Source organism: Babylonia areolata, chromosome 20 (genome assembly GCF_041734735.1).
Source record: "Babylonia areolata isolate BAREFJ2019XMU chromosome 20, ASM4173473v1, whole genome shotgun sequence".
Classification (NCBI taxonomy): Eukaryota; Metazoa; Mollusca; class Gastropoda; order Neogastropoda; family Buccinidae; genus Babylonia; species Babylonia areolata.
In genome coordinates this window covers 55,271,494-55,285,605 of record NC_134895.1, presented here as the reverse complement: position 1 = coordinate 55,285,605, position 14,112 = coordinate 55,271,494, and the positions used below count along the sequence as shown (strand labels likewise).

The 14,112-nt window shown below is 42.9% G+C and overlaps 1 protein-coding gene across 1 annotated transcript in view; it reads right to left on the bottom strand.

The window, feature by feature from the left end:
• The window catches only part of LOC143295209 (transcription elongation factor A protein 1-like), a 44,112-nt gene that overhangs the window by 17,855 nt on the left and 12,145 nt on the right, over positions 1-14,112 (bottom strand). The window contains exons 4-6 of the mRNA XM_076606783.1: positions 9,904-10,015; positions 7,977-8,318; positions 2,635-2,688 (exon numbers count right to left, since the gene is read on the bottom strand). Coding sequence (XP_076462898.1) covers positions 2,635-2,688; positions 7,977-8,318; positions 9,904-10,015 — 508 coding nt within the window. The remainder of the gene's footprint in view (positions 1-2,634; positions 2,689-7,976; positions 8,319-9,903; positions 10,016-14,112) is intronic.

Below are 14,112 nucleotides of genomic sequence, written 5' to 3'. Positions count from 1 at the left end.
CCACACCTCATCCATTCCCTCTGTTACCTTGTTCAGATGATCACTGTCCATCCCCCACACCTCATCCATTCCCTCTGTTACCTTGTTCAGATGATCACTGTCCATCCCCCACACCTCATCCATTCCCTCTGTTACCTTGTTCAGATGATCACTGTCCATCCCCTCACACCTCACCCTTTCCCTCTGTTACCTTGTTCAGATGATCACTGTCCATCCCCCACACCTCATCCATTCCCTCTGTTACCTTGTTCAGATGATCACTGTCCATCCCCCACACCTCATCCATTCCCTCTGTTACCTTGTTCAGATGATCACTGTCCATCCCCCACACCTCATCCATTCCCTCTGTTACCTTGTTCAGATGATCACTGTCCATCCCCTCACACCTCATCCTTTCCCTCTGTTACCTTGTTCAGATGATCACTGTCCATCCCCTCACACCTCATCCATTCCCTCTGTTACCTTGTTCAGATGATCACTGTCCATCCCCTCACACCTCATCCATTCCCTCTGTTACCTTGTTCAGATGATCACTGTCCATCCCCCACACCTCATCCATTCCCTCTGTTACCTTGTTCAGATGATCACTGTCCATCCCCTCACACCTCATCCTTTCCCTCTGTTACCTTGTTCAGATGATCACTGTCCATCCCCTCACACCTCATCCATTCCCTCTGTTACCTTGTTCAGATGATCACTGTCCATCCCCCACACCTCATCCATTCCCTCTGTTACCTTGTTCAGATGATCACTGTCCATCCCCTCACACCTCATCCTTTCCCTCTGTTACCTTGTTCAGATGATCACTGTCCATCCCCTCACACCTCATCCATTCCCTCTGTTACCTTGTTCAGATGATCACTGTCCATCCCCTCACACCTCATCCATTCCCTCTGTTACCTTGTTCAGATGATCACTGTCCATCCCCCACACCTCATCCATTCCCTCTGTTACCTTGTTCAGATGATCACTGTCCATCCCCTCACACCTCATCCTTTCCCTCTGTTACCTTGTTCAGATGATCACTGTCCATCCCCTCACACCTCATCCATTCCCTCTGTTACCTTGTTCAGATGATCACTGTCCATCCCCTCACACCTCATCCATTCCCTCTGTTACCTTGTTCAGATGATCACTGTCCATCCCCTCACACCTCATCCTTTCCCTCTGTTACCTTGTTCAGCAGATGGCCATTTATCCAAACTTCCCTATCTCTTCTATTACTTTGTTCAGCACATCACCTTCTATCCAAATGTTCCCCCATTTTTCTACCACTTTGTTCAGCAGATCACGATCTATCCAAATGTTCCCCCTATTTTTCCTATCACTTTTTTCAACAGATCACCTTCTATTCAAATGTTCCCCCATTTTTTTCTATCACTTTGTTCAGCAGATCACGATCTATCCAAATGTTCCCCCATTTTTTCTATCACTTTGTTCAGCAGATCACCATCTATCCAAATGTTCCCCCATTTTTTCTATCACTTTGTTCAGCACATCACCTTCTATCCAAATGTTCCCCCTTTTTTTTCTATTACTTTGTTCAGCACATCACCTTCTATCCAAATGTTCCCCCTTTTTTTTCTATTACTTTGTTCAGCACATCACCTTCTATCCAAATGTTCCCCCTTTTTTTTCTATTACTTTGTTCAGCAGATCACCATCTATCCAAATGTTCCCCCATTTTTTTCTATCACTTTGTTCAGCAAATCACCATCAATCCAAACATTTCCCAATCTTCTCTATCACTTTGTTCAGCAGATCACCATCTATCCAAACATTTCCCAGTCTTCTCTATCACTTTGTTCAGCAGATCACCATCAATCCAAACATTTCCCAGTCTTCTCTATCACTTTGTTCAGCAAATCACCATCAATCTAAACATTTCCCAGTCTTCTCTATCACTTTGTTCAGCAAATCACCATCAATCTAAACATTTCCCAGTCTTCTCTATCACTTTGTTCAGCAGATCACCATCAATCTAAACATTTCCCAGTCTTCTCTATCACTTTGTTCAGCAGATCACCATCAATCCAACTTCCCCCATCCTTTCTGTTACTTTGTTAAGCAGAACAACATATATATCCAAACCTTCCCCTTCCTTTACTTTTCACTTTGCTCAGCATGTAAATGATCATTATTTGCTGTCCTCACCATACCCTCCATAGTTCTGTTACCTTGGTGCAGTACTGGTCCCGTGGATGTGGAATGGTGGTGTTGTCATGGAAACAGGAATGGTTCTGTTGTGTACAAGTCTGTAGTGGATGATGGTTCAGAACTAGAGCTGATCTGGACTAGACTGTTTTCAGCCTGATGGAAGGTACAATGTCTGATTGTTTTTTTCCTTCTCCTTACCAAAATGTGTCATGCTTTTGTCAATTTCGTCCTCCGTAAGATACGTCCTTCTTTTATCAACTTCATGGGTACTGGAGTTTCTCGTTTCGTATTTCTCTCTCACAGTCATTTGAGATAAGAGATGCATACACATACTCACACACACACACACATATACACACACACATACACACACACACATGCACACAGACACACACACGTTCTCTCGTTCTCTCTCCCTCTCTCTCAAACACCCCAAACTCCTGACTATAAAACTGTAGTGAAAGACACTGTGGATACCCAATTCAATTTCAGCAGCCAAAGCATCTGGATCACGTCCACCCTCTGGCATCTCTGCAACACGAGTGATCACCGCATCAGTTCCCGACACAAGTATATAAATACAAGGGATATAAGTTTCCATATCATTCATCCTCACAATGAGGTAAAGACAGCAGCACAATCACAGCTTAGCAACCAGACTAGCCTCCCACCTCTCAAAACTGTTCACACAGCATGGGTCAAATAGTTTGGTGGATAATCAGGGCCACAGTAATAACTATGGGTCAAATAGTCTGGTGGATAATCAGGGCCACAGTAATAACTATGGGTCAAATAGTCTGGTGGATAATCAGGGCCACAGTAATGACTATGGGTCAAATAGTCTGGTGGATAATCAGGGCCACAGTAATAACTATGGGTCAAATAGTCTGGTGGATAATCAGGGCCACAGTAATAACTATGGGTCAAATAGTCTGGTGGATAATCAGGGCCACAGTAATAACTATGGGTCAAATAGTCTGGTGGATAATCAGGGCCACAGTAATAACTATGGGTCAAATAGTCTGGTGGATAATCAGGGCCACAGTAATAACTATGGGTCAAATAGTCTGGTGGATAATCAGGGCCACAGTAATAACTATGGGTCAAATAGTTTGGTGGATAATCAGGGCCACAGTAATAACTATGGGTCAAATAGTCTGGTGGATAATCAGGGCCACAGTAATAACTATGGGTCAAATAGTCTGGTGGATAATCAGGGCCACAGTAATAACTATGGGTCAAATAGTCTGGTGGATAATCAGGGCCACAGTAATAACTATGGGTCAAATAGTCTGGTGGATAATCAGGGCCACAGTAATAACTATGGGTCAAACAGTTTGGTGGATAATCAGGGCCACAGTAATAACTATGGGTCAAATAGTCTGGTGGATAATCAGGGCCACAGTAATAACTATGGGTCAAATAGTCTGGTGAATAATCAGGGCCACAGTAATAACTATGGGTCAAATAGTCTGGTGGATAATCAGGGCCACAGTAATAACTATGGGTCAAATAGTCTGGTGGATAATCAGGGCCACAGTAATAACTATGGGTCAAATAGTCTGGTGGATAATCAGGGCCACAGTAATAACTATGGGTCAAATAGTCTGGTGGATAATCAGGGCCACAGTAATAACTATGGGTCAAATAGTCTGGTGGATAATCAGGGCCACAGTAATAACTATGGGTCAAATAGTCTGGTGGATAATCAGGGCCACAGTAATAACTATGGGTCAAATAGTTTGGTGGATAATCAGGGCCACAGTAATAACTATGGGTCAAACAGTTTGGTGGATAATCAGGGCCACAGTAATGACTATGGGTCAAATAGTCTGGTGGATAATCAGGGCCACAGTAATAACTATGGGTCAAACAGTTTGGTGGATAATCAGGGCCACAGTAATAACTATGGGTCAAATAGTCTGGTGGATAATCAGGGCCACAGTAATAACTATGGGTCAAATAGTCTGGTGGATAATCAGGGCCACAGTAATAACTATGGGTCAAATAGTCTGGTGGATAATCAGGGCCACAGTAATAACTATGGGTCAAATAGTTTGGTGGATAATCAGGGCCACAGTAATAACTATGGGTCAAATAGTCTGGTGGATAATCAGGGCCACAGTAATAACTATGGGTCAAATAGTCTGGTGGATAATCAGGGCCACAGTAATAACTATGGGTCAAATAGTCTGGTGGATAATCAGGGCCACAGTAATAACTATGGGTCAAATAGTTTGGTGGATAATCAGGGCCACAGTAATAACTATGGGTCAAATAGTCTGGTGGATAATCAGGGCCACAGTAATAACTATGGGTCAAATAGTCTGGTGGATAATCAGGGCCACAGTAATAACTATGGGTCAAATAGTCTGGTGGATAATCAGGGCCACAGTAATAACTATGGGTCAAATAGTCTGGTGGATAATCAGGGCCACAGTAATAACTATGGGTCAAATAGTCTGGTGGATAATCAGGGCCACAGTAATAACTATGGGTCAAATAGTCTGGTGGATAATCAGGGCCACAGTAATAACTATGGGTCAAATAGTTTGGTGGATAATCAGGGCCACAGTAATAACTATGGGTCAAATAGTCTGGTGGATAATCAGGGCCACAGTAATAACTATGGGTCAAATAGTTTGGTGGATAATCAGGGCCACAGTAATAACTATGGGTCAAATAGTCTGGTGGATAATCAGGGCCACAGTAATAACTATGGGTCAAATAGTCTGGTGGATAATCAGGGCCACAGTAATAACTATGGGTCAAATAGTCTGGTGGATAATCAGGGCCACAGTAATAACTATGGGTCAAATAGTCTGGTGGATAATCAGGGCCACAGTAATAACTATGGGTCAAATAGTCTGGTGGATAATCAGGGCCACAGTAATAACTATGGGTCAAATAGTCTGGTGGATAATCAGGGCCACAGTAATAACTATGGGTCAAATAGTCTGGTGGATAATCAGGGCCACAGTAATAACTATGGGTCAAATAGTCTGGTGGATAATCAGGGCCACAGTAATAACTATGGGTCAAATAGTCTGGTGGATAATCAGGGCCACAGTAATAACTATGGGTCAAATAGTTTGGTGGATAATCAGGGCCACAGTAATAACTATGGGTCAAATAGTCTGGTGGATAATCAGGGCCACAGTAATAACTATGGGTCAAATAGTCTGGTGGATAATCAGGGCCACAGTAATAACTATGGGTCAAATAGTCTGGTGGATAATCAGGGCCACAGTAATAACTATGGGTCAAATAGTCTGGTGGATAATCAGGGCCACAGTAATAACTATGGGTCAAATAGTCTGGTGGATAATCAGGGCCACAGTAATAACTATGGGTCAAATAGTCTGGTGGATAATCAGGGCCACAGTAATAACTATGGGTCAAATAGTCTGGTGGATAATCAGGGCCACAGTAATAACTATGGGTCAAATAGTCTGGTGGATAATCAGGGCCACAGTAATGACTATGGGTCAAATAGTCTGGTGGATAATCAGGGCCACAGTAATAACTATGGGTCAAATAGTCTGGTGGATAATCAGGGCCACAGTAATAACTATGGGTCAAATAGTCTGGTGGATAATCAGGGCCACAGTAATAACTATGGGTCAAATAGTTTGGTGGATAATCAGGGCCACAGTAATGACTATGGGTCAAACAGTTTGGTGGATAATCAGGGCCACAGTAATAACTATGGGTCAAACAGTTTGGTGGATAATCAGGGCCACAGTAATAACTATGGGTCAAATAGTTTGGTGGATAATCAGGGCCACAGTAATAACTATGAGTCAAACAGTTTGGTGGATAATCAGGGCCACAGTAATGACTAGAACAATGGATGTTGATAGGGAGGATCAATCCAGGTGACACACCAAGGTATCAAAAGGCACACTGTTCTTGTAATGTTTAAATGTGTGTGTGTGTGTGTGTGGGTGGGTGCACAAGTTCAAATATTGATATGCACATGTATGTGTCCTAAATTCTAACTGTATTTGTGTTTGTGTATGATTTTCAATTTATGTTTGTACCTTTTATATCCTATCCATCCCAATATTGCATGTGACCCCGGTACACTTGGTAATAAAGACATATTCTATTTTTCTATTTAAATCTATTCTAATTCATTTTACAATGTGGGACACACACAGAACATGTAAAGGGGAAATTAATCCAGGAGACAGGACCAAGGTATAAAATGACACACTGTCCCTGTAATTCATTTTACGATGTGGGACACACACAGAACATGTGAAGGGAAGATTAATCCAGGAGACAGGACCAAGGTATAAAATGACACACTGTCCCTGTAATTCATTTTACGATGTGGGACACACACAGAACATGTGAAGGGGAAGATTAATCCAGGAGACAGGACCAAGGTATAAAATGACACACTGTCCCTGTAATTTTACGATGTGGGACACACACAGAACATGTGAAGGGAAGATTAATCCAGGAGACAGGACCAAGGTATAAAATGACACACTGTCCCTGTAATTTTACGATGTGGGACACACACAGAACATGTGAAGGGAAGATTAATCCAGGAGACAGGACCAAGGTATAAAATGACACACTGTCCCTGTAATTTTACAATGTGGGACACACACACAGAACATGTGAAGGGAAGATTAATCCAGGAGACAGGACCAAGGTATAAAATGACACACTGTCCCTGTAATTTTACAATGTGGGACACACACACAGAACATGTGAAGGGAAGATTAATCCAGGAGACAGGACCAAGGTATAAAATGACACACTGTCCCTGTAATTTTACGATGTGGGACACACACAGAACATGTGATGGGAAGAGTAACTCATTCAACCCTGTGCCCACCTGAGAGGTGCCGCCGATCGCTGTTCTCCGCCTGAGCCTGCCTGATAGGCAGGGTGAAGAAACCTGTTCATCTAAATGGGTTCGTCAGCTCATTATTATGCATGAAACTGCTAGGTAAGGGAAGTAACCCCAATTTAACTTCCTTCCTCACTGGCAAGCAAAGTTTCACTCCAAAAATCGAACAATTAGTGTGTTTTTTATCCAGTTTTCCGCATTGATATGATAAAAAAAAAAAGGCGTGCGAGCAGAATCGAACCATGCATGATCAGTTCCGAAGCAAGCAGACTAGCCCACACTGCTGCAGCCCATCTGACATCATTTGACATTGCTATCACTTCAAGCCTAACGCAACATGGTAGAGCTCTAGATCTGCACTGACGAACCAGTCTACAACGGGCTGAAAGAAACAATCGATTCAATTTTTCTTTTATGTTCATTCCAGTTAATTCAGTGTCCATTTCAGAATATTTATATGCAGCAAACAAGTCAATGGTGTAGGTAGTATCACTGTAAATGTTCTGTCCAGAATTTGCATTTCTTGCCTTTTAATTGTGAACAATAAAAAAACAACAAAAAAAAACAGGTCGTCATCCTCGAACACAACCTACCTTCTAGTAGGCCAGAGTCAGTGGGAAGCTGTTTTTAGAATTTTTTGATATCAGAGCGAACCTCAACAAAATAAACCATTAATGATTAGGAAATATGGCTTAATTCGGGAGACTTACAACCTGTTATTATTATGACTGTGAAGATTTTTTTTTCATATTATGTTTAAGCCAAATTTGGTATTGGCAGACAAAGTATTTCCAGAGAAACTGGCAATGTTAAAGTTTACCATGGACACACAGACACACACACACACAGACAACCGAACACCAGGTTAAAACACAGACTCACTTTGTTTGAACAAGTGAGTCCAAAAGCAGTTATGGACAAAGCCACACATCACACCTCCCTCACTCACCGCCTGATCTCAAAGCCGACACAAGCAGCTCCCGACACTTTATTCGAACAGGGTCGTTCATCTCGTCAGCAGTGGAAACAGTGGATGATGAAAGTGGGACTGACACGCTGCTGTTGCTGTTGTTGCTGCCAGTCTCCGGCTTCTCGTTTTCTTTGTTGTTGCCAACAGCGACAGAGACTGGTGCCAGAGGGGTTGAATCTCCAGCTGCACATGCTCCAGCCTCTTTGTCTTGCTCTGGAGGTGCTGTCTCTGTGGTAGTGGTGCCACCACTGAGGCCAGGCGTGGAATCACCAGAGGAGGAGGAGGAAGAACGACGATTAAGGCCTGTATGGGAGCTCCCCTCTGGTTAAAATCACAACAACAGGAAGGAAGGAGGGAATGGATGGATGGATGGATGGGTGGATGGATGAAACGGTAAATGAAAAAGAAAGAATAAAAGAATGAATGAATGATGGCTGAAGCATGTGTGGGACCTCCTCTCTTGTTAAAACCACAACAGAAAGGAAGGAAGGAAGTAATGGATAGATGGATGAATGAATGAATGATTGAATGAGTAAATGAGAAAGAATGAATGAATGAGAAGCATTAATGACTGTGGGAGCTCCCCCCTAGTTAAGATCACAACAGAACAACAAGTGGAATGAATCAATCAATCAATGCATGAATGAATGAGGAGCAGCAATGATGGCTCAGGCCTGTATGGGTGTTCCCCCCTAGTTAAGATCACAACAGAACAACAAGTGGAATGAATCAATCAATCAATGCATGAATGAATGAGGAGCAGCAATGATGGCTCAGGCCTGTGTGGGTGTTCCCCCCTAGTTAAGATCACAACAGAACAACAAGTGGAATGAATCAATCAATCAATGCATGAATGAATGAGGAGCAGCAATGATGGCTCAGGTCTGTATGGGTGTTCCCCCCTAGTTAAGATCACAACAGAACAACAAGTGGAATGAATCAATCAATCAATGAATGCATGAATGAATGAGGAGCAGCAATGATGGCTCAGGCCTGTATGGGTGTTCCCCCCTAGTTAAGATCACAACAGAACAACAAGTGGAATGAATCAATCAATCAATGAATGCATGAATGAATGAGGAGCAGCAATGATGGCTCAGGCCTGTATGGGTGTTCCCCCCTAGTTAAGATCACAACAGAACAACAAGTGGAATGAATCAATCAATGAATGCATGAATGAATGAGGAGCAGCAATGATGGCTCAGGTCTGTATGGGTGCTCCCTTCTAGTTAAAATCACAACAGGAAGGAGGGAAGAAAATGATGGATGAATGAATAAATATAATGAATGAGTTAATGAATGAATGAATGATGAAGGAAGAAAGGAAGGAATAAAGAAATGAGGAAATGAGTGAATGTGAAGAAAGGAAGGATTGGATGAATGAAGGAATGAATGAATGAATGAATAAATGTAAATAAATGAAAGAACTTAGAGCAAGAATGCATCATGGCATTTGGATAAATAAATGAATGGAACTAAACAAATTAATAAATCAAATTCAAATCTAATTGAAGGAAGGAAGAAAGACATGAACAAACGGAACGCAGTAAAATTTGAATACATCAGTGAATAAAAATGAACAAATAAATGCATTTCAAAGAAATCAAACAAAACATTTCAAATACGCAAAATAGAGAAGAACCATTTTCATTTGTTCACTTTTCAAAAAAGGATGTTTGCATGCATGTATATATATGTGAGTGCTCATGTAAACAAAAACATTACTTTTAGTGAAGAATTAGTGATTATCTTTCTTCTGATATAACCCTTGTTCAGCCTTCATCATTCAGTTTTCTTTGGAATGAAAAGGGTTAATGGTAATAAAGTGATGCTGCATTTTGTACACAATGAGTAAAGCTACTTTGTCAATCAGTAAAAAAAAAAAAATTTTTTAAAAACCCATTACCTGCTGGCAGTAGTTTTTTCCAGTTTTTAATGAGTCTCTTGGACAGAGCAGTAACATCCGTACTGGAGGTCACCTTACGCAGACTGTTCACCGTCACGCCAATTTTGGTTTTCTGAAAACATACATATATTCAAATGATGCCTGCAGCTGCACCGTCACCCCCACCCTGACACCCCCCCCCTCACTCAATCCCCAAATCCTCCCCTTTCATCTACAAAGCCATATCCCCCCCACCCCCACCCCCTCCACCCCCACCCTGACACACACCCCTCACTCAATCCCCAAATCCTCCCCTCATCTACAAAGCCATATCCCCACCCCCACCCCGACACACACCCCTCACTCAATCCCCAAATCCTCCCCTCTCATCTACAAAGCCATACCCCCCCCCCCCCCACCCTCACCCTGACACACACCCCTCACTCAATCCCCAAATCCTCCCCTCTCATCTACAAAGCCATACCCCCCCCCCCTCCACCCTCACCCTGACACACACCCCTCACTCAATCCCCAAATCTTCCTCTCTTATCTACAAAGCCATACCCCCCCCCTCCTCCACCCTCACCCTGACACACACCCCTCACTCAATCCCCAAATCTTCCTCTCTTATCTACAAAGCCATATTCCCCCCACCCCCCCTCCACCCTCACCCCGTCCACCCCTACCCTGACACACACCCCTCACTCAATCCCCAAATCTTCCTATCTACAAAGCCATATCCCCCCCCCCCTCCACCCTCACCCCCTCCACCCCCACCCTGACACACCCCCCTCACTCAATCCCCAAATCTTCCTCTCTTATCTACAAAGCCATATTCCCCCCACCCCCTCAACATCCCTCCTCCCCCTCCTGACACACACACCTCCATTCCACCTTCTATCTTCAAACATACAGTCACACAGACGCAAAACCACACACACACACACGCACACACACACACACACACACACACACATGGTGGATGCAAGTAAACCTGCTGTGGGTAGGCAGTTTCTAAAAGATGGTTTTTAAGATGTGTTTCAAAAACAGAGGGTGACTGAATATTGCAGAGGTTGATGGGCAGACGGTTCCATACATGTACATAAGCCAGCACAGGAAAATGCTCGGCAAGACTGGTGTGTGAGTGTGAGTGGCTCAGACATCTGGTGTTAGCAGATGAACAAAGGTGTCTGTCAACCCAAGCTGGAGATGAGAAGCAAGTCAGACATGTATACTGACGGCCACAACAGCCATATGGTTAAAGCGTTGGACTTTCAATCTAAGGGTCCCGGGTTCGAATCCTGCTCACAGCACCTGGTGGAGTAAGGGTGGAAATTTTGTTCTGATCTCCCAGGTCAACAGATGTGCAGACCTGCTAGTGCCCGAACCCCCTTTGTGTGCATATGCATGCAGAAGATCAAATACGTTCGTTAAAGATCCTGTAATCCATGTCAGTTATGGAAACAAGAACATACCTGGAGAACTGTACTTCCGCTCTCATGGCCTTATTTGTATGTGGTGCTGATACGTCTTTGTTCAATGAATGCAGATCTATCTACAGAGGTGTGGTAAAATGCTTATCTAAAGACATGTCAGAAATCAGAAAGCCAAGATTTCCAGAGAGAAGAAAGTGGTTTTATGTACAAGGTGAAAAACAAGGGTCCAAGGACAGAACCCTGTGAAATACTATACTGACCATTAGAAACTTTTAAAGGAAAAGCACTTGAAAAAACAAAAAACAAACAAACAAACAAAAAAACAAACGTGTTGAGACCTGTCTGAGGAATACGAAGAAAGCCATGGAAGAAGAGAACCACAAAAGCCATCAAGATCATCAAACTTTTGCAGGACCTTATCAAAGGCAGCTGACAGGTCCCCAAGAACAGCCCATTTCCTTTATCAAGAAAGGGAATACCCTTCACTTTAAGAAGCACAGTTTCTGTGCTAGGACCTGGACAGTTAGCAGACTGACATGGACAGGGAGGTGGTGAGAGTGGAGATAAGCAAAGGTTTGCTGCTGGACAGCAATGATATTTCAATCTCAACAAAGGCTTGCTGCTGGACAGCAATGATATTTCAATCTCAACAAAGGTTTGCTGCTGGACAGCAATGATATTTCAATCTCAACAAAGGTTTGCTGCTGGACAGCAATGATATTTCAATCTCAACAAAGGTTTGCTGCTGGACAGCAATGATATTTCAATCTCAACAAAGGTTTGCTGCTGGACAGCAAGGATATTTCAAACAATCACTGAAAACATTGGCAGGTACTTTTAAGTGATCTACAGGAACTGTTACGTCCAAGTTTTCAAAGTCATTTACACATCTCTGCTGTAAAGGTAACACCTCCCAGGCAGGGACAATCACACATTGTGAAGTCCATGCAGTGCTGAGAGGGTCAGAAAGGGCAGACCTACTTTACAAACAGCTACAGCCATACCTGCAAGATCTGAAGAGAGATGGGCAGGTCCTGAAGTGTCTTTAACAGATCCAATGAGACAGTATGTTCCTGAAACAGGTAAAAACACACTCTGTGAGAGAAAGTGTGTGCGTGAGAGAGAGAGGAGAGAGAGAGAGAGAGGAGGAGAGAGAGGGAGGGTGGAGGGGGAGAGAGACAGACATATAGACAGAGACTGTGAAAAAGAAAAGAGAGAGGGGTGGAGGGGAGAGAAAGACATACAGACAGAGACTGTGAAAAAGAAACAGAGAGAGGGGGGAGAGAGAAAGACATACAGACAGAGACTGTGAAAAAGAAACAGAGGGAGGGGGGGGAGAGAGTCAGACATACAGACAGAGACTGTGAAAAAGAAAAGAGGGAGGGTGGGGGGGAGAGAGTCAGACATACAGACAGAGACTGTGAAAAAGAAACAGAGAGAGGTGGGGGAGAGAGACATACAGACAGAGACTGTGAAAAAGAAACAGAGAGAGGGTGGAGGGGAGAGAGACATACAGACAGAGACTGTGAAAAAGAAACGAGGGAGGGTGGAGGGGAGAGAGAATAAACAGGACTTGAAAAAGACAGAGAGAGGGATGGAGTAGAAAAGAAGAGAGAGACAGAGAGATGAAGTTGTTGTTGTGTTTTTATTGAGGGAAGTGGAGATAGTCTACATGTCTTTTCTTATCCAGCCCTAGGGCAAATGGAAAAGAAAATGAACAAAAAAAAAAAAAAAAAAAAAAAAAAAAAAAAAAAAAAAAAAAAAAAAAAAAAAAAAAAAAAAAAAAAAAAAAAAAAAAAAAAAAAAAAAAAAAAAAAAGCAGATAGGAGACTGTATAATGAAAGCCAGACAGGAAAATGCTCGGCAAGACTGGTGTGTGAGTGTGAGTGGCTCAGACATCTGGTGTTAGCAGATGAACAAAGGTGTCTGTCAACCCAAGCTGGAGATGAGAAGCAAGTCAGACATGTATACTGACGGCACAACAGCCATATGGTTAAAGCGTTGATTTCAATCTAAGGGTCCCGGTTCGAATCCTGCTCACAGCACTGGGGAGTAAGGGTGAAATTTTGTTCTGATCTCCCAGGTCAACAGATGTGCAGACCTGCTAGTGCCCGAACCCCCTTTGTGTGCATATGCATGCAGAAGATCAAATACGTTCGTTAAAGATCCTGTAATCCATGTCAGTTATGGAAACAAGAACATACCTGGAGAACTGTACTTCCGCTCTCATGGCCTTATTTGTATGTGGTGCTGATACATCTTCATTCAATGAATGAGTGTGGTAAAATGCTTATCTAAAGACATGTCAGAAATCAGAAAGCCAAGATTTCCAGAGAGAAGAAAGTGGTTTTATGTACAAGGTGAAAAACAAGGGTCCAAGGACAGAACCCTGTGAAATACTATACTGACCATTAGAAACTTTTAAAGGAAAAGCACTTGAAAAAAACAAAAAACAAACAAACAAAAAAACAAACGTGTTGAGACCTGTCTGAGGAATACGAAGAAAGCCATGGAAGAAGAGAACCACAAAAGGCATCAAGATCATCAAACTTTTGCAGGACCTTATCAAAGGCAGCTGACAGGTCCCCAAGAACAGACCCATTTCCTTTATCAAGAAAGGGAATACCCTTCACTTTAAGAAGCACAGTTTCTGTGCTAGGACCTGGACAGTTAGCAGACTGACATGGACAGGGAGGTGGTGAGAGTGGAGATAAGCAAAGGTTTGCTGCTGGAGAGCAATGATATTTCAATCTCAACAAAGGTTTGCTGCTGGAGAGCAATGATATTTCAATCT